This window comes from Stomoxys calcitrans, chromosome 4, assembly GCF_963082655.1.
Source record: "Stomoxys calcitrans chromosome 4, idStoCalc2.1, whole genome shotgun sequence".
Classification (NCBI taxonomy): Eukaryota; Metazoa; Arthropoda; class Insecta; order Diptera; family Muscidae; genus Stomoxys; species Stomoxys calcitrans.
In genome coordinates this window covers 121,758,211-121,785,629 of record NC_081555.1, presented here as the reverse complement: position 1 = coordinate 121,785,629, position 27,419 = coordinate 121,758,211, and the positions used below count along the sequence as shown (strand labels likewise).

At 40.7% G+C, this 27,419-nt stretch overlaps 1 protein-coding gene across 1 annotated transcript in view; it reads right to left on the bottom strand.

Moving 5' to 3' along the window:
• The window catches only part of LOC106092360 (GTPase-activating Rap/Ran-GAP domain-like protein 3), a 269,008-nt gene extending 248,686 nt beyond the window's left edge, over positions 1 to 20,322 (bottom strand). The window contains exon 1 of the mRNA XM_059368097.1: positions 19,348 to 20,322. Within this exon, the coding sequence (XP_059224080.1) occupies positions 19,348 to 19,757 (410 nt within the window). The 5' untranslated portion in view covers positions 19,758 to 20,322. The remainder of the gene's footprint in view (positions 1 to 19,347) is intronic.
• Positions 20,323 to 27,419: the final 7,097 nt, after the last annotated feature.

Below are 27,419 nucleotides of genomic sequence, written 5' to 3'. Positions count from 1 at the left end.
GTATCTACAGGGAACAATTCCTATCTGATTAGGCTGAAATATTGCATAACGTGTTTTGTTATGACTTCCAACAACTTTGTTGAGAATGGTTCAAATCGGTCTATAACATGACATATAAACCGATCTGGGGTCTTGACTTCTGGAGCCACTAGAGGGCACAATTCTCATTCGATTTGGCTGAAATTTTGCATGAGATGTTTTATTATGACTTTCAACAACTGCGTTGAGTTTGGTTCCAATCTGTCCATAACCTGATATAGCTGTCATATAAACCTGTCTGGGGTCTTGACTTCTTGAGCCTCTACAGGAAGCAATTCCTATCCGATTTGGCTGAAATTGACTTCTGGAGTCACTAGAGGGCACAATTCTCATTCGATTTGGCTGAAATTTAGCATGAGATGTTTTATTATGACTTTCAACAACTTTATTTAGAATGGTTCAAATCGGTCCATAACCTTATATAGCTGCCATATAAACCGATATGGGATCTTGACTTCTGCAGCCACTAGAGGGCGCAATTATTCTCCGATTAAGCTGAAATTTTGCATGACCTATTTTGTTTAACTTTCAAATCCGCGCGTAACCTGATATAGCTGACATATAAACCGATCTGGGGTATTGAATTCTGAGCCTCTAAAGGGCGCAAGTATTATCCGATTTGGCTGAAATTTTGTACAACGGCTTCTTACTAGATTTTTACACAATGACTTCTACTATGGTCTCCAATATTCAGTTCAATTATGGTCCAAAATGAACCATAGCTTGATATTGTTCCAATAACATTCTTCTCTTTTATCCTTTGTTTGCCAAAAAAGAGATACCGTGGCAAGAGCTCGACGAATGCGATCCATTGTGGAGGGTATATAAGATTCGGCTTGGCCGAACTTAGTACGCTCTTACTTGTTTGATCTAAGGACGAACTGCTACTGATTTTGATTTTTGATTGATTGAGATTTAGATATAGATAAAGCCCTCATTTACATTTTTCATCCGATGATGCTTTTTAGGACTGTAGTAGCCACCATTTAAAACAGATCTTTACAGATATTTGCGTGAGGTGTTTCATTGAACGTTCCAACGTGTGTGCAAAATCTCATCAAAATCGGATCAGATTTAGATATAGCTGCCATATATTTCTTTTATCCTATGTTGCCTTTTAAGGCTGCAGAAGCCACAGCTTTGGTCCGATTTTTACAAAATTTTGCATGAGGTATTTCATTTGACGTTTAACAATGTATACAAAATTTTGTCAAAATTGATCCAGATGTAGATACAGCTCCCATATATATCTTCCACCCGATATAGTCCATTGAGGCAATAGAAGTCACAGTTATTGTCCTATATTAACAAAATTTTGCGTTAGGTGCTTTATTTGATGTCCCAGCAAGTGATATCCCAGTACGTAGACTCGTTAGTGAAGGGTTCATATAAAGTCGGCTCTGCACGAGTTTCATGAAAAAGTTTCAGCATAATTTTTAAAGGGTTAACAATTTTTAGCCGCCCTATTTGGCTGTTTTTAGTTAAATTTACCCTAATATATCCACATATTAACCCCCAGCTATACTGTTAATTGCTTTTCTCTGCACACAATTAAAGGATCCTAAAATGGTATCTCAGGCAGTTTGTGTTACCTGTAAACAATAATCGCAGCCACAATCCCTGATCTATATACCAACCTATGGTTGGGTTACAGTTAACACAACAATGTGCGTATCCTGGCATCGTGTGAATGTTGAAGAGTGCCAAGATTCAAGTTTGTATTTCACCGTCGGGATGTTGTTTACTTTTTACGAAACTCATCAGTTGAAAGCAAACAAAGGAACAATAAAATTTGCTTTCCTTTTTGTGGAAGCAAATATAATTCACTCAATTATGGAAACCTTTGTGAAATGGAAAACAAAATTAAATTCTCTGTGGTATTGAAATGTTTAGAACGTGAAGTTGTTGCCATTTCAATGTTATTAGCTATGATATAAAAAAATAGAAAGAAAAAAGAAAATTTAAGGAAAATTTATAAAGGTTTGGTTAGATTATAAAGAGAGTGCTAATATTAATCCGCCGCATGTCACTACGGTCATACACGCAAGCCAGTAATGGGCCTGTTCTTCGGTCTAAATATTACAAAGTAATCTCGAAAAAGAAAATCAAAGTCAGGAATGCCTTGCTAGATACACAATCCTTAATTGTTTTCTATATCAAGACCTTAAGTTGGTTCATGTCTGGTATAGTATCCTCACCTAAGTGCCTGTGTCTGCTAGCCACGAAAGCTGGGCAATGATATGGAAAGTGTTTCAACGTCTCATCATCTTCCCCGCATACACCACACATGCTATCATCTGCCGCACCGATTTTGCATAAGTGAGCTCGTAGTCCTATGTGTCCCTTTATGATACCAAACGCTACATTGACTTCCTTCTTAGTGCCTTTCAGTAAAAGTCTTGTGTTTTCACGATTCGGATCTCTCCATAAGACTTTCGTCGTCTTACCAACCGTTTCGCTGTTCCACAGTTTTACATGCGAGTTCGTCGCCACACCCTTAACTCGGACTGCGTCGCCCCGAAAGGCTTCGCGTTTACCAAGTTTATTGATGGGATTCCCCTAGCCTTCACTGCCAAATCGTCTGCTTTTTCATTCCTCCTTACTCCGCTGTGGCCCGTCACCCAAACAATGCGGATCGTGCCATCTTCAGAGAAGGTCGTAATCTCCGTCTTACACTCCAAGACTATTCTTAACCTTACCGTTTTGGTTGTTATTGCCCTGATACCCAGATTTTTTTGCAAATTTATGCAATTTTTGCCCATGTGCATTCCACCAAGGAACAGGGGCAATCTTCTCACATATCAATGAGTGCAGAGCGATTTAAGTTCAAGCTCAATGATAAGGGGCCTCCTTTTTGTAGCCGAATCCGAACGGCGGGCCGCAGTGCGACACCTCTTTGGAGAGAAGTGTTACATGGCATAGTACCTCACACATGTTGTCAGCATTAGGAGAGGAAAACCACCGCTGAAACAGGATTCGAACCCAGGCGTTCAGCGTTATAGGCGGACATGCTAACCTCTGCGCTACGGTGGCCTACCCAGATTAAAGTCCGTAAATATGTTCACATTCGATGTCCTCGTATTAATACCACACCACCTCACGCATTCCGTGATCGATCGGATCTACGCCTGCAGGACCGTATTATGATCTGGCAGCCGAAAACAGATCTTAGTCCCTGGATCCTCAATGTAGACCCCTAGGCCCACTCTGTTCTCTAGCTTTGGTCCATCCGTGTAACATGATCTTTCAGATGGCTATACCAGAGTTCTGCCAATCCAAGACTGTGCCTCTGGCACCAGTGCCTCGCACTCGACCTCAAGTGTCATCTTAGATATCCTTCTATACTTCTAGTTTACCTATCGTCGCCTCGATTATACCGCGATGGTATGACCTGCACCTATTTTCTATCCATTCAAATCGCCTTAAGTCTCTTAGCCGAAGAGGCTGGCTCACACTTTATCAGTATGTCTATGGTTCGGATGTCTAGAAGTCCTAGTGTCCTAGTGGGCGTGGCACTCATATATTCGCCTATGCCAAGACAACATATTCTCTGAACCGGATGAATTATTTTTACGTTGCACTTCTTCTCCATCGCAGTCCACCAAACTACTGTCACATATTGAAATCGTTCTGTTGAAGTTACGTGGTGCGTCAAATGAGCCCACCTTCGTCTCCTCGTGAACAGGCAGATTTCAGTTTTCTCTGGGTTAACATTGAGTCCCGTAGGTCTACCCTAATGGTATGCCATTTGCAAGACCCTTACGGATCTTCAGCAAAGCTGATTCGGATCTTTGCCATGTTAGAAGTATTACAACGTCATCTGCGTAGCAGACGGGTTCACATCCCTTCGCAGCCAGCTTCCGTAATAGGTTATTTATGGTGGTCATCCGTGGGAGTGGCGATAAAAGATAAGTTAGAGCCCGTTAAGTTCAGCCGGACCGAAGCTTACACATCATCCATCATGGATAACATTTGCCAAGTTTTTTGCATGGGTTCTCTTTATAGGCAGAAACTAAAAAAAGAAACAGTCATAGCTCGAAATTTCACCCATATAAGATAATTATTGCGTTTTGTAGAAGCTCAATATAAGAAGCTCAGTATAATCGGTAGATCGGTATATATGTTAGCTATATCAGGTAGAAGACTATTTCCAACCATACTTTCTACAAATGTTGAAGGTCATAGGAAAAGTCATCATGTAAAATGTCAGCCAGCTCGGATAATAATTGCTCTCTCTAGAGACTCAAGAAGTATATTCGGAAGATCGTTTTGTATGGGAGCCTATATCTGAACATGGACCGATTTTTTCCACTTACAATCTCAGTATTTGTGTTAAATGTCTGTCTTTACTCCTTCGAAAGTAAGCGTGCTTTCGACAGACGGTCCAACGGATATACGTAAGGACATGGTAGATCGACTTAAAATGTCATGACGATCAAGAATATGTAAAATTTATGGAATATAACACGAATATTTCGAGATGTTACAAATGCAATGACGAAATTAGTATCCGCCCATCCTATGGCTGAGGGTATAAAAATGGAAATTACAATTGTTCAAAACAATTAAAGCTTTTCTTTTTGTTATTTTCAGGTGAAGAAAGCCGTTGATACTACTTTGGGTAAGTGAAAAATACAGTTTAACTATTTACCACAAATATATTACAATACATTTACCCATATATTGAAATTTTAGTATTAAATTAAAGTCACCATTTAAATGCTGTAAACAGTTAAGATGTAAAATAAGAGATGCTACATAAAAAAAAAACAAAAGTAGATTTTTTCACAAAACCATAAACTAAAAAATATTGGGGAAATGTTTTCTACTGTCTATGTAAAATCAAAATTTGTTACTTTAGATGAGGTAAGGGGGCAACTAACTACCTCGTATACCCAGAGTATTATCCGAGGGCTCATCGTAGATGGCGTCTAACCTCATCGTAGAAGGCGTCTAAGCTTGCACGACTTCGAGAAACAATCTAATCAGTGATCCATTACCGACTAGATAGTCAGGTGCTTCGTTCCCCGCCATCCATTTATAGCCCTGGTCCAAGCAGGGCTATAAATTGTCCTTTAACAGGTCTCGACTACATAAGGCAGAATACTAAAGCCTTCAGCGCTGCCTGACTGTCCACAGGTATCGTGACAGTCTCATAGGTCCACCACTCCCACATCAACATATTTCCCAACGCTTTTCAGGCGGTAGACTACAAAGACGCTTCACACTTCCAATGGACTACATGATTCCAATATGATTATTCCAAGGAACTCAATGAAGACTGCAGCGGCGGTGCCTGCATCCAATTAAGACCCATCCGTTTATACAGAAGATATAGTGAAGAGCTGGGTCAAACCCTCCCCGAGATCCCTTTTCGGGAAAACGACTCAAAGCCGTTGACAAGGAAGAACTCCCCTGGTACCTCACTCCTTGAGTGTTAAGGCGATTTTCGTTGCCACACACCCAACTTGCAAGTGCAAAGGCCTAAGATCGGGAATGTCATTTAGTGCTTCTCTCGAATCAATCCTCTTTGCTTCAGAGATCAGCACACAGATGTGCGAAGTCCGTTGCAAACTTGACTGCCATAGATAGGAAACGGCCGAACAACCGCCGTAAACAACAAGTAAACCATTCCCAGCCTAAGAACCCCAACTCCTTCCTATCGAGTATAGCACAGTCCCTTTTTGACCCTTTCCTCAACGTTGTTCTCCGAAAAGAGCGGCAGCTCTACCGAATTCAATGAACGGTAGCAACCGACTACCGACCTCCACGGAAGCGCTATCCAATTAAGACCCATCTCTTTATACAGAAGATACAGAGGGAGATAAGAAGATACAGAGAGGGATATATAATCATTCGCGCCTCAGTAGAACCAATGATTGTCTTAAGTTTGAGGAGTACCAGATACCTGACTCCTTCAGTGTAAGAGTAATCTTCGTTGCGACACAACAGCATAGAGGCGCAAAGGCCCCTCGGGACAATCACCTTTGCCTCGGAGATACCTTATCGGTCATTAAGCGAATGACAAGTTGTCCAAAGTCCGTTGCGACAGTTAACACCTCCAAGTACTTGGCCTCCGAAGAGTGAGGCAGATATTCCCAATCCAGGTCAGATTCCCTGATAATACCGAGCTTTCTTTTACTAGTAAAAAAGTACCAGCTCTGTATTTCTAGAATACATGCCAAGTCCGTTGGCCTTCGCCCGTACAGATAGTTTCCTCAGCCCCTATGAACGAGGTCTGTTATAATAGAGAAGCAAACGGAGTCTTTCGAGAAGGAGAGGGTGCTTCTCGAAAGACAATGGTAATCCATCCTTTCAGGCATCGTATCAACATAATCCAACAAAATTGGAGGACCTTTCTTGTCCAACAGTGCGTCATGTATAGTTTTCTATTCTAGAATATGAATGCCCTATATGTCCCTCTTAGATCAACGGACACAGCTTCCGTCCTCACTTTGTTCGCTGGAGAGGTTACGGGAAAATATGTATCCACGAGTAGTACTAGTGTTTCCTAACTGGACATTGTCCATACGTTGTCTGACTTCACAATGTACCATACCGTGTGAAGGACACGAAAAACAATTCTTTTCGAATTGTACAGATAAAAGCGTCCCTAAAAACTAAAAATAAATTCTGCCAGAATTTTTTTACAAAAATCCTCAAAAAACCCGTTCTGAGCAAAGATGGTTTCAAAGTCGTCATTTTTTTGTAGTAAATTTACTGTAAAGGCTGCAAGTTGATGGTTGCATGGGATTAGGGGATATATGGACTAAATCTAAAGTACATATAGCAACCATTTACATCGACATATCTTATTAAAATTCCACTAAAAGGGCTTCTACAAAATGTCCTCTTCACAAGCAAAAAAGAAAAAATTATCAAATTTTATCAATGAAAAAACTTTTTTTGACTAAAAAACTTAAAAATACACTTATTCACATATTTATACTTCCAAACTGTATAACTTTCAACTGAATAATCAGACGTGGACATCTTTAGTGACAAAGTCGTTGTAAATTGTATCACAAATCCATTCAGATGAATGCTACATTTTTGCAAAAATTTTTGTTTATGTAAGCAAATTTTTTTTTTTGGAATACCAAAATAGAAAAAGATCTTAAAGAGGACATAACTGAAAGCTCATTTGTCAACGACAGGTGTCACAGACATGAACATATGGTTAGTACCGTTAGATGCAAAAATATAGCAAAAACTGTCAAAAGAAATTTTTCAGTAGAGTTGATGTACATTGGACCGCCCCTATATTTTCTCAGTGTTGTTCAGTGATGTTTTGGTATGACTTCCAACAACTGAGACAAGTATGGTCTAAATCGGTTTATAACCTGATATAGCTGCCATAAAAACCGATCTCCCAGTATGGCTTTTTGAGCCTCTAGAAGTCGCAATTAATCCTCGATTTGCCGGAAATTTTGGAGGTGGTGTTTTTCTATAACTCCCAATAGCCATGGCAATTACGGTCCATATCGGTCAATAACTTGGTATTATAGCTCATATGTATTTGGTAAAGTCATTCAAAGAACTTGACAAATGCTATCCATGGTGGAGGGTGTATAAGATTCGGCCCGACGGAATTTAGCACGCTTTTATTTTTTTTTTTACCTTAGTTCTCATGTGAATGGAATGTTCACCAGTATTTTGAATGCCTGATGTACCATTGACAAGTTAACATATGGACCATTCGGGGTGACCTGGTCTGCTACCATACTCCAATCCTATTTAACGTAGTCTCCCTTTGTTGGCGAGAATCTTCGGAGCCGTTCCATTAAGCTTAATAGTAAAATTACGAGCAAGGTGTCTTTCATACATCCACCTTTTCGATAGACCTACATTTTTATACCCTCCATCATCGGATGGGGGTATGCTAATTTCGCCTTTTTGTTTGTCACATGAAATGAAATAGGTGTCTAAGACCACATAAAGTATATATATTCTTGATCGCCATGTCATTTTATGTCGATCTAGCCATGTTCGTCCTTCCGTCCGTCTGTCTAAAGCACGCTAAGTTTCGAAGGAGTAAAACTAGGCACTTGAAATCTTGCACAAATACTTTATATTGTGTAGATCGGTTGTAAATGGGCCAAATCGATCCATGTTTTAGTATAGCTGCCATATAAACCGATTTTGGGTCTTGACTTATTCAGCCTCTAGAGGGCGATACGATTTGACTGAAATTTTGCACGTGGTGTTTTGGTATCGCTTCCAACAACTGTGTAAGTATATTTCAAATCGGTTCATAACCTAATGTAGCTGCCATATAAACCGATCTTGGGTCTTGACTTCGGCTTTTAGAGGGCTCAATTCTTATCCGATTTGACTGAAATTTTGCACGTAGTTTTTTGGTATCACTTCCAATAACTATGTTTATTATGATTCAAATCGGTTCATACTCTGATATAGCTGTCATATAAACCGATCTTGGATCTTGAATTCTTTAGCCTCTAGAGGGCGCAATTCTTATCCAATTTGGCTGAAATTTTGCATGAAGTGTTTTTTTATGACTTCCAATAACTGCGCCAAATGTGGTTTAAATCGGTCCTTAACCTGATAAAGCTGCCATTTAAACCGATCTTAAATCTTGACTTCTTTAGCCTCTGGAGTGTGCAAATATTATTCGATTTGGCTAAAATTTTGTAGAACTGCTTCTCCCATGACCAACATACGTAGCAAATACGGTCTGAATCGGTCTATAACCTGATACAGCTCCCATCGATCTTCCTATTTACTTTTTGAGCCTCTATAGGGCGAAATTCTTATTCGAATTGAAATTTTACACAGCGACTCTACTATGGTCTCCAACATTGAATTCAGATATGGTCCAAGATGGAGTCAAGGAGTCTACTCCGATGCACTCAATATCAGTATGTCTCTGAGACTGCCGGACGTGTGTACGGTCTTTCAGGCAGAGGTCTGTGCCATTGCAGTGGCCGCAAGAGAAATTCTGGTAAGGAATTTACCGCCCTCGAAACTCAGAATTTATGGGGACAGTATGGCGGCGCTCAAGGCCTTAGGGCCTTGCGTGACGGATTGTTTGAAGTCCCTGGATAGGAGCTGGGCCCACGAGGGGATTCCAGGCAATGAGAGATCGGACGAGTGCACAAGGAGAGGTTCTTCTGCGCGGGGCGGACCAGTCATCGGTCTTAGCTACGTAGCATTTGTCGAGATACTGAACACAGTAGAGAAAATGACCAGGGCGGTGTATTTGGACTCGGTGGATGGTTGTCGGACTGCGAAAGGCACTATGGCCGTTCATCGACCGGAGGAAGACGTTCGATAATGAGCCATAGGCCGCATGGAGTCACACACAATGATTTCTGTAGGAGTTGCCTCTATGAGGATGAAGAGGACACTTTTGAGCTTTTCCTGTGTTCATGTCCGGGTCTGCAGGGACATAGGCTCTCCTTTCTGGGGAAACGTTGCTTCTGTGATCTGGGTGAACTTGCGAACGTACCTTTGGTAAGTCTCCTGAGATTTTTTTTAAGGAACAGGGTGGTTCCAAAGAGTGGTGCCATAAGTTTCGACGTAGGTACATCCGTGCTTGCGTGGTGAAGGGCGTTTCTTCACCCCCCTTTCAATCAATAGCTTAGCAATTCCTTCCTTTTATCCCTTGTTTGCCTAAAAAGAGATATCAGGAAAAGAAATCGACAAATGCGATCCATGATGGAAGGTATATAAGATTCTGGCCGACCTAACTTAACACGCGCTTACTTGTTTTCATATCATATTTGGTTTGCTGTAAATCTTTTTTACAAGAAATTTATTAAAGATTTCAAGAAGACTTTATTATTTAAAGATGACTATCTTGTTTGAATTTAATTATAATCTCGACTGTAGGTCATATTATTGGGGGCCTTTCCCAATATTTGAATAAATGCCCAAGATATTATTTATTTTTATTCTTCAATAATGAAGTAAAAACCCAAGAACTAAAAATACAAATATCAACAAAAAACATAAACAATTCAATAGCCCCAGCGAATATGATCCGGGCGCTAAGACAATAGACCCAGCCATGCTCAAGCCTCCAAAAAAGACAAATAGTCTGTTCAAATGCTGTGGCTCGTCAATGTTGGTAGACACATGCAAGCATAGAGCATCATTAGTTGTGACGATGATGATTTTGATGACGATTCTTACCAATTCCGATCAAACCAGTTAGGTGACAAAAATTTATTTTCGTTAACAAAAAACATAAACAGCATAATACTCTCTTTCGGCCAAAAGCTAAATAACATGAGTAAATCATGCTTTCATCTCATATGTTTGTTGGACAAAAAAAAAATAAAATCGTGGGAAAACCCAATGCAAGTTCATTTTCAAGTTGAGGGTCATCATAGATGACAGTCTATTGACCGCAGTGGAGATAGTAACAGTTGATGAATTCAAACGCTTTGTCTTGTCTTAGATGTTAGTTCTAGTTCTTAAATAAAGAACGAAATTAAAACTTGGAAATGTTCAGATTTGGCAAAGTTTTGATTTCCGCAACAATTGTTTGGATTAAAAATTGGCAGGAGTAATAAACAGTTAAAATTAGCCAAATATGGAACGTGGGCGTCATGAGAAAATAAAATTTTCTAGTATATAAACTGGTGGAATGGTTGCATTGAAACTACAACAGTTTGATAAACAACATAAACAGTTAAACTTATCTCTAGAAAAACGAAACAAAACTTTATTTTGCAAAATGTTTTCCATGGTAAGTAAAGTGCCACATATTGAAAAGTCTTGAACAGAAGCCTTAAACTTAACAGCTTTATGTTTTTTTTTTAGTTATTGAAAATGTCAGTAGTGGCATTGTCCTTGTCTGTTGCCTTGGCTCAATACCAATATCCCAATCAACCAAATGCTTATCGTCCATCTAATGCCCAAAGGCCAGTTGGTTCGGGCTCCGGGAATCCCAATAATCGCATATTCGGTCTATTAGGTGGAGGCAGCGGTGGCGGAGGAGGCCTTGGTGGGCTTTTCGGTGGTGGCAATAGTGGAGGTGGTCTCTTCGGTAGCTTGTTGGGTAGTGTTTTGGGTGGAGGGGGCAGTAGAAATCCTGCAGCTGCACCCGTTGGCCATTACCCTGCTAGTTATGGTGCTTATCCCGGTGGCTATGGGGGTTATCCCGGCGGCTATGGCGGTTATCAACCTGGTGGTTATCCCGGTGGCTATGGCGGCTATCCTGCCTATGGACCTGTTGGTGGTTACTATGGATAAATTCCTTAATTGATTTGTTGATTTTTCCAAAGTATTATTATGTTGTTTTTTATTTGTTAGAAAATTTAAACAGTATTTGTTTTTGTTGTTAAATAAAATTAAACTTTAAACGATTTTTTGTTTCTTCCTCACTTTTGATACAGTTCCATGTAAAAAAATCAAATTGACATGTACTTTTTATGTGCAAGCCACTGAAAAACTTTAATTTAAAATTGTGTAAAGGAAAAAGTTTTGTTTTTCTTGTTTCTTTTTTATGGACAATGAATGAACAAAAGTTCATTTCACATATTCGTATTGAACATGCTTACAATCTGTAAACATTAGGGAAAGGGAAAAGTTGCCCTCATATAATAACCTACACCATAGAACCTATGTCTAAATCTAGCCAGACATACGTTTTGTAAACCTTATGAAATATCGAATTGAACCTTGCAAGATTTTCTTACCATATCGGCTAAAGCTTGAGGACATCGCCAACGCGTCCCTCCAGCTAGGTATGAAACGCTGGGTAGCGAATTATCCGTGTGGTCGTCAGTCATTTGTGAAATTTAGGGACAAGAAATCGAAACATGGTAGAGTGAAACAGGCCGTTGCCCAAGGCTGGGTGATCTCCGGCACTATTTAACCTCTACCTATCCCCATTCAACCCCTCCAGACGGCGTAGAGATCCTATCATACTTGAAACAGTCTTTGGAAGTCATACCAAAACGACACATGCAATATTTCAACCACATTGGTTGCGCCCTCTAGAGGCCCAAGAAGTCTAATCGGGAGATCGGTTTATATGGCGGCTATATCAGGATATGGACTGTGGAGGCTATATCAGGATATGGACTGATTTTCGGCCAAATCGAATAAGAATTGCGCCCTTTAGAAGCTCAAGACCCAAGATCGGCTTATATGGCAGCTATATCAGGTTAAAGACCGATTTGAACCATTCTTAGCACAGTAATTGGAAGTCAAAACAAAACAGGTCATGCAAAAATTTCAGCCAAATCGGATAAGAATTGCGCCCTCTATGGGCTCAAGAAGTTTAATCGGGAGATCGGTTATGGACTGATTTAGACCATACTATACACAGTTGTTGGATGTCATACCATAACACTTCGTGCAAAATTTCAGCCAAATCGGATAAGAATTGCGCCATCCAGAAGCTCTAGAAATCAAGACCCAAGATCGGTTTGTATGTCAGCTATATCAAAACATGGACCGATATAGCCCATTTACAATCCCAAACCACTTACACTAATAAGATGTATTTTTGCAAAATTTGAAGCGCCTACCTTTACTCCTTCGAAAGTTAGCGTGCTTTCGACAGACGGACGGCCAAGGCTAGATCCACTTAAAATGTCATGACGATCAGGAATATATATACTTTATGGGGTCTTAGATGCATATTATGAGGTGTCGACAAAAAAATCTTGTTGACCACGTATAAAACAATTGATCGGTCAGTGTGGGTTCGTGAGCTATATGAATAATATTCAGATCTGTGAGAACACCGCTCTTCGAGCTGCAACGGGCTGTCTACTCAGTTCACACCTGGACCTCTTTCATTTAGGCCACAAAGATCCTACCCTTGCAAAGATAGAACTACATGATGTCTAAGCAATACCTTCTAGCCGCAGGGACCATCCAAATCATCAACTTGTGCAAATATATCCACCGCCCAGATGCCTCAAGGTAAGTCTCTATGTGCTACAGCGAGAGATTCGCTTTACAAGACAAAATCTCTAGATCAAGCAGAATATCAACCGGATCTAGACAACATTCATGCAGACACTGTAGCGGATGCGTTGAATAGCTACCGGGTTGTCACTGGAGAACGACCGCCACCCATTTCACTTGAAGAATTTGACTTCCCCCGGAGGACCCCCCGGAGTAGTTCTTAGTCGCAGAGTTACTGGATATTCAACAGAACCAATCAACCGTAAAATAGAACACGACACACTGCTACAACAACAATGGTTAGCCAGAAACTAAAAGAGGATAGTTTGAGGTCATAGCAAGAAGTCCCCATATATTTTTTTTTTTTTTGGTTGCTATAGCTCGATCGGATTATATAGGAGCTATATTTGGTAATGTACCAAATTTGACCATACTTGGTAGAGATATTAGAGGAGCAGAAATCATGGGACTAAAAATGTCATCTTTAGAAGTTCAAGAAGTATATCAGCATCTTTGAAGATCAAAGGATCAAATTTCAGCTAAAACGGATAAGAATTGCGCCCTCTAGAGTCTCGAGAAGTTTACATGGAAGCTATATCAGGTTTTGGACCGATTCGGATTATATTTGGTACATCTGCTGTAGTAGGGAAAAATATCATTGTGCAAATCTTAAGGCAAATCCTACTAGAAATGCGTTCTATTTGGGCTCAGGAAGTATTATTGGGAATTAGGTTTATTTGGAAGTTAAATCTAATCATAGACTGATTTGGGTCATTCATAAATCTAACCGGCCTACATCAGTAAGTAGTATGCAAAATGTCAAGCGTCTATCTTAAGGTTAGTTTAGGTTAAAGTGGCAGCTTGCCATCAGACTCAGATGTTTCCGCCCATTATAATACCACAGGAGCAGGAGAAGGATAATGCCTAATAGTTCTTACCATTTAACCACCCAGATCGCTTTAAAAGTCCAACAACTTGGGAACGTTCACATCCGCTATATCAGACAAGTTCTCAAAGAAATGATAACCTAAGGTGGAACTATTTCTGAATTCCTGTGCGGGACACACACAGCAGATGTTCCATAGTTTCATCTTCCTTGACGTCCTCACAGCTACTGCAAATGTTCTAGCCAGCGAAAGCAAAGCGATAGACTTTCTCAAGTGTAGATTGGGCCACATAATTTCGGAGTGTTCATAATCCGAACTTTGGAAGCATCTATGATTCGGGCCTGATCCTGAACACTTGGCTTATATTACATTAGAGGCATAACCACAAATTCCTGTTACCCTGTCATATATAAGGGTAAGCATTTCATCAGCACTACAATTCCCTGGCACCCGGAACTGGTGAATTTTGAACTGTTCAGCCATCTCGGTGAGATATCAGCGACAGTTGAGGACTATTTTTGACTTCAGAAATATATTCCCCAAAAATTAAATGGCTGCCTGCCGGCTTGTCTGAGAAGACATCGCATGGATCTCCGCTTGGTACACATACATTAGGTATAGCATTAATTTCAGTCCATCAGATGGTTCGTCCTCAGTGCGCTGTGTTGCACAAACAAGCCATTCTATATCCGGTTGAGTACTGAATAGTGGGTGGATTATTGAAGCGCCGTCCTCCAGACCTCTATACCATATAGCTTTATAGATATGACAACTGCAGTAAACACCCAGTGTATGATACGCAGTTTTAAATCCCAAGTTTAAGTTTAATTTTCGCCCAGCAAAACAAAGGTATTTTGCCTTTCAGTCAATGGAACATTCTCTTCTCCCAATGAAATAGGTATCACAGGTTGGTAACTTGTATCACCTGCGGAAAGCATACTAATTGTTCCTACCTACTTCGATGTTGCACGTAGGCATTCTTAGTGTATAACCTAACCTATTAATAAAATTTCTTACGGTATTATTGATGCCAAGAAACTCCAGCTGGCTTATGACTGACCTCGGTTTTACATTATTAAAAGCCCCTTAATGTCAGTCCATGACCTTACTAATACATACATGCTGTTGGCAAAAGAGGCGATTTCCAGGGATTTTAGCCCTAAGATACGCTCTTTGGAGTCCTAAACTATGACTAAATCTCAACTGATATTTATAAACATCAGCAATAAAGTCAAAAGTCATAATTCCGGGCGATGTGTTAATTTTTGTGGCGATCGGTTGACAAAATGATTCCAAAATTATACAAATATATATGGAATCTATATCTTTAACTGAAACTAGTTCTCTCAATATCAATTGGCTTAGTCAAAAGAAGATGTCTGCGACAAAGTTCAAAATCCGATCAAAAGTATGATATGTAGTTTCAACACAAATTACTATGGACATACAGACTTTCAGACTGAGGCTATTCCTAGACTTAACCATGTTGGTCCATAGTTAAGTATACCAATAGCCTCAGTCTGGCTGTCTTTAAGTCCACAGTAATTTGCTCTTTTCCCGCAATGGGATTTTCAAAAAAGTGCATTTATTTATAATAACCCATATTTCAATAGTGGTGTAGGGTTTAACTAATTGTTGTCAAACTCCAGCAGCAGATCAAGCATAGACATGGGAATGTTGCTTTTAATTCTACCTCAACATTTTCGAAAAAGTGAACATGTTGTAATTTGAATGACTGTATACACTGTTAAAATTTGTTTTCACAAATGAGCATGGTTTTGGGCGCCATTGATAAAATCAGTTTTTAGCTTTTTATAGTCTGATAAACTAGTTAAAGAATTTTGTATCACCCTGTAGGATGTTTTAAAAATGTTTGACAATTGTGTATAGTTTTCATGATCTCAAAAGTATGCTTTAAGAAACATGCATAGTAATAGCTTTTTTATATACCCTCCACCAGGGGTATACTTATTTCGCCATTCTGTTTGTAATGCCAATTTTGCCCATGAACATTCCATTAAGGAACAAGCCAAACTTCTCATATATCAATGAGTGCAGTCCGATTCAAGTTAGAGCTCAATTATAAGCGGCCTCCTTTTTTGGCCGAGTCGGAACGGCGTGCCGCAGTGCAACATATCCTTGGAGAGACGTTTTACATCGCATTGTACCTCACAAATGTTGCCAGCATTAGAGGGGGAAAACCACCGCTGTAAATTTTTTCTGATTGTCTTGCCAGGATTCGAACCCAGGCGTTCAGCGTCATAGGCTTCCTGTTTGTAACACCTCGAAATACGCGTCTAAGACCCCATAAAGTATATATGTTCTTGATCGTCATGACATTTCAAGTCGATCTATCCATGTCCGTCCGTCCGTCTGTCTGTCAAAAGCACGCTAACTTTCGAAGGAGTGAAGCTAGGCGCTTGAAATTTTACACAAATACTTTTTATTAGTGTAGGTCGGATGGAATTGTAAATGGGCCATATTGCTTCATGTTTTGATATAGCTTTCATATAAACCGATCTTGGATCTTGACATCTTAAGCCGCTAGAGGGCGCAACTCTCATCCGATTTGGCTGGAATTATGCATGAGGTGTTTTGCAATATCTTCCAAGAACTGCGCTCAGAATGGCGCAAATCGGTACATAACCTGATATAGCTGCCATATAAACCGATCATGGGTCTTGATTTCTTCAGGTTTTAGAGGGCGCAAGTCTTATCCGATTTGGCTGTAATTTTGCAAGTGTTGTTTTGGTATCACTTCCAACAACTGTGCTAAGTATGGTTCAAATCGTACTATAATTTGATATAGCTGCTATATAAACCGATCTTGGATCTTGACTTCTTGACCTACTAGAGGGCGCATTTTTTATCTGATTTGGCAGACATTTTGTATTACGTGTTTTGTTATGACTTCCAAGGTTCGGCACGGCCGAACTTAGCACTATCTTACTTGTTAGTATTAAGAGCGCACATTAAGTCGATTACTGGCTTAGGTTTATGTTCATAGTGGCATGGGGTGGATTAACATCCGCACCCTTTTTTCAATCTAACCTTTCGTTGATGCTGGAAGGCCGAATTATCAACACAATACTGGCAGTAGGCTCGATCAGGAAGATCGCGACCAGAGGAACTTTAGCACGAAGGGAGTTTTATCTCCTCTATTGTGGCTTTTGATGATCAATGGGGCTCTGAGTTCTTATGAGAGGGGGAGTGTAAAGGTGGTTACCTACGCGGACGTCGTCGTAGTTATAGTGGGTCTACTCGTTTAAGGAGCTTTGAGGAAGCTGTATGAATGGGCGAGGGCCAGCGGGCTTGGCGTAAATCCCATAAAGACTGAACTGGTCTTTTTGACCAGGAGGAGGATCTTGGGTGTTTTTGAGGGACCTGTCCTGGATCTGATGAAGCAACAGCTCTTTTCGGATGGCAACTACTTGTGCGTGATTTTTGACCAGAAACTAAGTTAGAGAAGTAACGTAGAAGAATGTTGACTGAATGATCTCTACTCCTTTCGCAACTTGTTAGGATGATGTTGCTTTGTGCCATATGCGGCACGACTGACTATATACCAGGGGAGTCCTTCCTTGTTGATGGGTTGGAAGTCGTTTTCCCAAAAAGGGATCTCTGGATTGGAAAACCACAGCTCTTCGATGGGTTTATATTGGATGGGGATACTGAAGCAGGAGTCTTTATCGAATTCCTTGCAATCAGGGAATCTTATAGACTTCTGGATTGGTTAGTATCAAAGAGCTTGTTCGAACCATGTCAAAGTCTGTCAGGCTGTGTTGGATCCCAAGCCATTAAGTTGTAGCGGGAAATGAAGCTACCGACGAGCTGGCCAGGAATCCATCGCTGATTGGCTTGGCTTGGCTTGGATAGCAGATCATGCTATGAAATCATCGCTTATATGGGTCTGAGAAAGCATGTCATTGGACTGCTTATAAGAGTTCTGTCTGGTCATTGCCGCTTCAGGTCTTTGACGTCGAGCTGGGAGCAGGGAGAGGCAGACTTCTGCAGGATATGCGATGACGAGGAGGAGTTGGAGACGAAAGAACACCTTTTGTGTTACTGCCCCGCAATTGTGAAGACACGTAATAACGGGTGAATACCTCCTGGATTCCTTACAGGCTCTTAGTCCTCTTGTTATTCTGGAATTCTGAAGAGTCTTGACTGAGTTTTTTGTAACACCCAACAGGAAGAGAGATAGACCCATTGATAACTATACCGATCGGCTCTAAATCACTTTCTGATTCGATTTAGCTATGTCTGTCTGTCTGTCCAAGTTAATTTGTGTACCAACTACAGGTCGCAATTTTCCTCCGATCGTCTTCAAATTTGGTACAGGCATGCTTTTTGTCTTAGAGGCGAAGCCTATTGAAATAGGAAAAAATCTCACATATATATATTCGTCCGGTTTGCAGTAAAAGTGCAATAAAATGCTCATTTGTTAACCGATTCTCTTGTTTTTCTTCTTGTCTTGTTCGTTAGCATTTTTGCTGGCATGTAGAGATCTGTGATGTATGATTATCGTTTTTATCCTCCTTCTTCGTCTCTACTTTTTTCTAGATTCGTTTCTACTTTTTTCTAGTCTCTAAGTTAAGCTGCTAGTAACGGAGGTTGCTAGTCGTGCATCCTCTAATCTAACCTTACCTAATCTATCGTTGAAATTTTTATTCCATTTTATTTTCGATGAAAAATATCGGAGATGTTTTACACATTTATTTCCCATGAAATTTCAGGTGGTCGGAATGTTGGGAAGATTCTGCAGTGGATTCTGTTAAACATTTTTACAAATGAACTTAATTGAAGGGGCCGTTGAAGACTAATAAAAATAAAACACAGAAAACTCGTCATAATAAAACACTATGTGCAAAGTTTCATCCAAATCGCTTCCAAAGGCTTCAGATGTCAAATCGGGATCGGTTTATATGATAGCTATATCAGATTATAGACCGATTTGAACAACATTTACCGCAGATGCGGAAGTCATGACAAAACACTCAGTGCAAAATTTCAGCTAAGAATATTGAGGTTTCAAGGGGCTCAAGAAATCAAATCGAAGGAGCAGTTAGGGAGCCATATCCAAATCAGCACCAATATGTCTCATTTGCAATCCACAAAGACCTTTCTCAATAAGATGTATCTGTGGAAAATTTCAAGCGGCGGACGGACGGACATAAGTGCGGGCGGATCAAGAATACACAAACTTTATGGTATGTGAGACACGTACTTCGATGTGTTACAAATGGAATGGAGAAGTTAGTATACCCCCATTCTATGGTGGAGGACATACTTCCATTTTCTACGACTATAGTTTAAAGTAAACAAAAAAAAACCTTTTGCCAATAAATGCTTTGTCTACAACTCTTATTTAACTGTGTATACTAAACATATATCGACACTGCACAATACAACCTTTCGTTAAAAAAATTGCCCTTGGGCTCCAAGAATATTAAATTTACTTAAGTCATTAAATCACAATGTTCCATTGTATAAATTTGAATAAAATCAGTGAAAAGATTCTTTTTGCACTTACCTATTGGGCACAACTTTAACGCGATCGTCCACCAATTCCCACGATGTAATTTTTATTGGCCATGCAATCTGTCCAAAGCTTTCTTTCACCAATGCCTCCCAGGCAGAAAATGAAGTGGGAGTTGTGGTCGAATTATTTGCACTCGAGTTGTTTGAGGAACTGTCAACAGTTTGCAAACGTTCAGAGCGTTGCAGGCGACCTTTTTTGCGATGTAATGGTGCCGTAAATGTTTGCACCAGTGGCTGCAGTGGTGGTGTATGCGGACTTGTGGCCGACGATGGCGAAGGTGTACGCACCAACGCACAACGCGAGGCACCACTCGAAGTTATTGAGGTGGACGACGATGCGGGCGAAGATGTGTTGGCAGCTGCCGCATAATCGTCGTGCAACAATTTTTCATCATTTTCCATTTTCGTAGAGCTTACTCTGTGTCAGTCAGACAGCCGTCTGTTGTCCTTGGCCGTTCTTGATAAAACAGGTGCAGTGGGCAAAAGGATTGTGTTGATGGTTAAGTGGATGGCTGGCTGGCTGGCTGGCTGGATATATGGAATCCTATCGTGGTTGTGTTTTGTCTTCTCGTGTGGGTGTTATCGTATATTCAATACAAAGGGGAATTTCTTTTGTTGATATAGGTCTTTAATATCAAGAGTTTATTTATTTTGCTTCATAACATTCACAGTATCGCAAAATTTTCTTTCCAAAGAAAGAAACGATTGCTTCGCGGCGTATGAGAAATCGAAAAACTTTTTCCTTTGTTTAACTATGGTTTTATCCCTTTTAATGTTGACGAGTTGGTGGAGGTTTTGCTTTTTCACAGGGCTTGCATGCCAAGGACTTCTTTGTTCTTTAAACAGGTCTTGGCCATGTTCTTTTCATGTCATCCACCGTAATTAAAGCCATACGTTTTTGCTTGTTGTTTTCATAGAAATAATTTGTAGCGTGGTACTTTTTCAACACTTCTTAATTCTTCTTTCCACGGTAGTTGCTGCAACCTCGCCTAGAGTTTTTCTGCAAAAAGAGGATTAGAGAAAAGTGTTTTTTTTTCAATCACTTCCCCATAGAAAGATTACAGGATGAGATGTGATAAAGCAATTTGAAAGTGTTTATAAACGTATCCATTAAAACAAGCAGATTATTTTCCAAGTACATTAACACCAGCAATTTTTTCTATTGATGGCAGTGGGTCATTCAGTGCCTGCATAATGGTCACTTTTATAATTGGAATATCCTTTTCCTTGTGAGTGTATGTGGTAAATGTGAGCAAATATAAATTGTGTATGCTTACAATTCATTGGTACATTATAAGGGGAAATTTTCTGTTTTTTTTTTACATTGCAGGCTAAATCTTGCATACAAACACAGTAAAGCTTTTAACCGTTTCAGGATATAGGTTATCTAAGGTTGTAAATGGGGTGCATATTTTAATGTGCCTCATGCCACTATGAATATACACCTAAGCCAGCACTCGGCTTGTTGTGCGCTCTAAATACTAAAACGTGAGCAATGTCAGGAATTCCGTGCTACTAACAACCAGTAAGGATGGGCAAAAATAGGGCAGTGCCGACTGTATAATACCCTACACCTACCATAAAAGTACAATGTGAGAGCTATATTCAATTCTGAACCAATGTTGATGGATTTTGGCGGATGTTTTCGGATGGGTTATTAAACAATGCGTATCAAATTTTGAGCAAATATGTTGGAACTGTAATAAATACCAGCCGTATTTTTTACACAAATAACAACAGTATTGGAAATTACCTAAAATCTGACGAACATAGATATGGGAGCTATATCTAATTCTGAACCGATTTCGAGCAAAATTCTCAGAATAAGTGGTAGTCGTCGAGGAAAGCGTTGTGCAAAAAGTTGGCAAGATTGAGAGAAAAATACCCTTGCAGTGGCTCTTTATTGCAAAATTTCTCAAAATCGGACGAACATATAGATGGGAGCTATATCTAAATCTGAACTGATTTCGAAAAAACTTCTCAAATAATGTGTTGGTCGTCGGGAAAAGCGTTTTGACAAGATTGGACGAAAAATTGGACGCTTGCAGTGAATCTAGGAGTGGAAATCGGGCTATTTATATATATAGGAGAGCTATATCTAAATCCGATGCGATTTTCATGAAATTCACCATTTACTTATCTAGTCTTTTTCCTTTTTAGGGTTGGAAACAAATGCACAAACATATAATACGCTGTACCACAGTGGTGGTGTAGGGTATAAAAATGTGAAAAAAATGCATTTTTTGATCAAAAAAAGTAGTTGAAAAAAGGATGGGGGTATACTAATTTCATCATTCTATTTGTAGCTCCTCGAAGTATACATCAAAGACCCCATAATTTATATATATTGATGATCGTCTTAACATTTTAAGTCGATCTATCCATGTCTGACCGTCTGTCTAACTTTCGAAGGAGTAAAGCCAGCCGCTTAAAATTTTGCACTAATACTTCTTATAAGTGTAGGTCAGTTGGGATTGTAAATGGGCCATATCGGTCCATGTTTTGTTAAAGCTGCCATATAAACCGATCTTGGATCTTGACTTCTTGAGACACTAGAGGGAGCAATTCTCATCCGGTTTAGTTGAAATTTTGCATGTAGTCTAAATCGGTCTATAGCCTGATACAGCTCCCCCATAAACCAATCTCCATATTTTATTTCTTGAGCCCCTAAAGGGCGTAATTCTTATTCGAATTGGCTGAAATTTTGCACAATGACTTCTACTATGGTCTCCAACATTCAATTCAGTTATGGTTCGAATCGGATCATAACTTGATGTAGCTCACACCTACACATACCATACCCACATATACCCACACAATCCATTTTCCCTGGAATGTGTAAGGAGTTCCTAGTCTCGCAAGTTCGCCCGCTGTACAATTCCCCGGGATATCTCTGTGGCTCGCCACCCAGAACGGCTGAATTTTGAACTGTTCCGCCATCTCGTAAAGAGATCTGAGACAGACTTTGTGTAAACTTTTAGCAGTTTGCCCCTGTTCCCTAATGGAATGTTCATGGACACAGAATCTATGGCAATTCCATGGCAGCCAGTTGTACGCACCGGATTGACCCGATGGAATCCTCATCGGCAAGGGCTGCCGTCTCAGTGTACGTGTTCGTCTTTTCTCGTCATGGAAGTGGCACATCCCGGAGTGCCTTCTCCGCACGCTTCTGGTCCGTGCCGGGATTGGAAAGAACACCGGACCCTGGTTCTATTCTGTTTGCCAGAACCGCCTTCGTCGTCGGTCGGTGTCGGTGAGGTGTAACCGGTGCATGGAGTGGGTACATTTCCGATCTTGCTCTGGCCTCACTTTACTGCGGGAGTATAATCATACTGGCTATGGTGCTGTGCGAACATAGCCAGCAATGGGTCACAAGCGTCGTCGTCGTCGACTTCTGCGTCCTCGTCGTCGGACTATGTGACCCCCACGACCTCTCCCGTACGGCAATTTACGCAACGGCAGCATCCCAGCTCAAATATTGCCAGGCCAGTGGCTGGAAGAGTATCGTTTTTGCAGTTAAACTGCAACGGACTTCGTGGCAAGATAGATGAGATTGTGGACTTTATGTGTCGGAGGAGCATATTGGTCGCAGCGATCCAGGAGATAAAGCTGACTAACACCTGCAGCTCGCTCAAGGAATGGAGGTGGGGGATTGGCCGTCTTAATACACCATTCCGTGTAATATAGACCTATCTCGCCTGCGCATGGCGCTAGTAACCCCTACATGGAATGCTTGGGGATAGCAGTCAGGTCCGGTACTGCCGAAATAGAGCTATACAACGTGTACATACCGCCGGTTGGTAGCTGTGTCCCGATTAATGGCCAGGCTTACAACGCCGACATAAAAGGGTTGCTATCTGACCATAATCGTCTGGTTCTAGAGAACTTTAATGCGCATCACACGTCATGGCATTCTCCCCTAGGTAACTACCAGCGTGGCAAAGCTTTGGCAGAGCAAATTGAAAGCTCCACGTTTTGCACGGTAAATGAGGATGCCCCCACTAGGATAACGAGGAGGTGCTCGCCAGACATCTCCATTGCATCCCCTGATCTCCTGAGTGACGTATCCTGGCAAGCCGTCATCTCTTTGGGGTCAGACCACCTCCCCATCGACCGACCACCCGACTTCATAACCTCTGAGCGCCGGACGTTTATCAATCATAAGAAGGCCTATTGGACTGGCTTCAGAGAGTATACCAATCGCTCGCCGCTTCAGTGAACCGTGGGCGAAGTTACGAATGTCATCCGTGGTGCCAAATCATCTAAGGCATTGGGCCCCGACGCAATCTCTACATTGATGTTGAAGAATCTGGATTCACCTGAAGTTGAGTACCCTACCACTGTCCTCAACCTGTCTTTGAACACTCTTATAGTTCCCGATGTCTGGAAAATGGGCAGAGTGATCCCGCTACTGAAGCCTGGCAAAGCCTGGGGGAGTCGTGCAGACCGATCTCCCTTCCCTCACCAGTGGCAAAGACGCTTGAGGCATTACTCCTCCCGAGCCTCGTAGGAGAATTTGCATTGGCCGAGCATCAACATGGATTTCGAAGACTGCACAGCACAACAACAGCTTTGCATGCCATCACCGCACACATTTGCTGCGGCTTCAATCAGCCCAGGCTATGTGATAGGGCGGTCCTCGTGGCACTGGACCTGTCGAAGGCATTCGACACTGTCAGCCATGCCCAATTTATTTGAGGATATCGCCAACACGTCCCTCCAGCTAGGTCTGAAACGATGGGTCGCGAATTATCTGTGTGGTCGCCAGTCATTTGTGGAATTTAGGGATAAGAAGTCAAAGCACCGTAGAGTGAAACAGGGAGTTCCCCAAGGTGGTGTGATATCTCCGGCACTGTTTAACCTCTATCTATCCTTCATTCCACCCCCTCCGGATGAAGGCTGTTATCGCAGAGACCATCCAAACCATCATCTTGTGGATACATATCCACCGCCCAGAAGCCTTAGGGTAGATCTATATGATCTAGAGGGTGAGGTTCAGCGCTACAGGAGAGAACCTCTAGAGCAAGTGGCATATCAAGGAGGTCTAAACAACATTCATGCAGACACGGTAGCAGATGCGGTAATTGGCTACCGGGTGAATGTAGTCCTTGGAGAACGACCGCCACCCATTGCACTTGAAGAAGTCGACCTCCCCCGGTAAACCAGAGTAGTTCTGACTCAATTACGTTCCTGCAGATGCAGCCGCCTCAATTCCTACAGAGCTAGGATTGATGCCGACGTGCAAGATGTATGTCCCGATTGTAACCAGAGACCGCACGATACATGTCATCTGTTTAACTGCCCGGTCAGACCCACTCGACTCAGACCCAGATCCCTGTGGACGCATCCCATCTTAGTCGCAGAGTTCCTGGGTCTTGACACTCAACAGAATCAAGCGGACGAGAGATACAACACAATAAACTGCTACAACAACAACAACAGAATCTATGGTGGAGGGTTCTCAAAATTCGGCCCGGCCGAACTTAGCACGCTTATTGCATCTTAATCCATTCCGTATTCCATATCATTCCATATATTTTCGTTTTTGGCGAGTAATAATATCTCTACTAAACTAGTCAATGCAGAAATCTATCTGTCCGTTGAAGTCATCTTAACTTAGAAGGATGGCCTGTCCATCCTTCCAAGGCTGCTAAAACTTGTCTACTTTGAAATGCACGTGGTTCCATTTCATTTCTTCGACTTTTCTTGACAAATTTCAGTGAAGTTAAGCGTAATGAAATTAACCTATAATTAAAAAAGGCAATATTGTTTGTCCTTTGCTAACTTTGACAGTTTCAAGCCTTGTTTTATTTAACTTAGTATTTTGAGATGAATTTCGTTTTCAATTAAAACTTTTTCGATTCAATTTGTTTCCCCGTCTCGATTCCTCAACATAGGAGTCATAGGAGGCAAAGCTCAACAAAGTGAATGGAGCACAATCATCATAAATATTTAATGCAAATGATAAAATGATATTTTTCTAATTAGCGTTCTTCTATGTCGGCCAAATTGGGAACACATTTTGTTGTTGAGTTGTAAAATGAACAATGAAAAAAAAAAAAAAACAACTTTTGTTGCTTCAGACATATTTTATATCTCTCTTATGATCGATGATTAGAAATGACTGAGGCGTAAGTTAAATTGTACGTTTTGCCCATTAAAGCCTACTTACCAATTATTGCCTTTGTGATGCTATGGGCACGAGAAGCATAAACATAATATGCTGCCAGCAAATAAGGATATCCGGCGGAAGAGATTGAAAAAAAAAAAACATACAGCAGCAACAATAACAGGGAACACACAATTACAAAGCCTGGCAAATGTGTTCCATGTGACTGACTTTTAATTAAAAAAATTAAAAAAAATAACAAAAAATACAACACAAGTAATGAGAATAATCGTTAGGCTTTTAGTGCCAGTATGATGAGAGGATAATTTCTATTCATTCCACGCTATGAAATAACAATGATGGCATTTTCAGTGGGCAGCTGTTCCAGATGGGCATTCGTCCCAAGTATACTCGTACATACATATGGAGAGAAATATGAGTTTTTGCATATTACTTGCAGTTGACACTCTTTTAAATATGCATTGTTATTTGCTTTAAACTGTCTAGTATAAACTATAATCCAATTAGTATGTGATCGAAAGAAAAATTATTGTCATTTATTGAAACGTATTATTTCTTTTTGAACAACCGCTACAAAGTATTCCAAATTAAAAGGTCCTAAAGCTAACGACTGAAATAAGCATTTTTCGACAAATGAATTTTCTAAACCAAGCTTTCGCAAATTTCAAGAAATAATTCAGAAACAAGTAAAAAGGCGTTAAGCTCCGCCGGCCGAACTTTGGATACTCACCACCTCGGGAATATATGTAAACCACCTTTCATCAAAATCCGGTGAAAATTGCATACCTTATGTCCCATAGCAGTTATTTCGAAATATGTTCCGATTTGGACGAAACACTAATAAGTATACGTCATTGTTCAATTGTGTATAACAAAATATTGGTCTTTTTAGTAGCTATATCTAAAAATGACGAAATTAGTATACCCCGCATCCTATGGTGGATGGTATAATAAACCGATCTGAACTATATACGACATGGATGCAGAAATGCCTAACATAAGTCACTGTGTCAAATTTCAGTTAAATCGGATTATAAATGCGCCTTTTATGGGGCCAAGACTTTAAATCGAGAGATCAGTCTATATGGCAGTTATATCCAAATCTGGACCGATCTGTGCCATATTGCAGAAGTATGTCAAGGGGCTTAATTTAATTCACTGTCCCAAATTTCAGCAACATCGGACAATAAATGCGCATTTTATGGGCCCAAAACCTTAAATCGAGGGATCGGTCTATATGGCAGCTATATCCAAATCTGATCCAATCAGGGCCAAATTAACGAAAGATGTCGATGGGCATAAGACAACTCAATGTCCCAAAATCGGACAATAAATGTGGCTTTTATGGGCCTTAGACCCTAAATCGGAGGATCGGTCTATATGGCAGCTATAACCAAATCTGGACCGATCTAGACTAAATTAACGAAGATGTCGAAGGGCCTAACACAACGCACTGTCCCAAATTTCAACAAAATTTAAAAATAAATGTGGCTTTTATCGAGGGATCGGTCTATATGGCAGCTATAACCAAATCTGGACCGATCTAGACCAAATTAACGAGGGATGTCGCAGGGCCTAACACAACTCACTGTCTCAAATTTCAGCAAAATCGGATAATAAATGTGGCTTTTATGGGCCTAAGACCCTAAATCGGCGGATCGGTCTATATGGGGGCTATATCAAGATATAGTCCGATATAGCGCATCTTCGAACTTAACCTGTTAATGGACAAAAAAAGAACCTATGCAAAGTTTCAGCTCAATATCACTATTTTTAAAGACTGTTGCGTGATTTCGGGGCAGCGGCCTTATTCTCTCTCTAGGCGCTCATAGAAAATATCCTTGTTCTGTTCGTCCTTGTCTTCAGTCGGTACATGGGCGCAAATAAGGATGATGTTGAAGAATTTGGTCTTTATACGGATTGTGGCTAGCCTC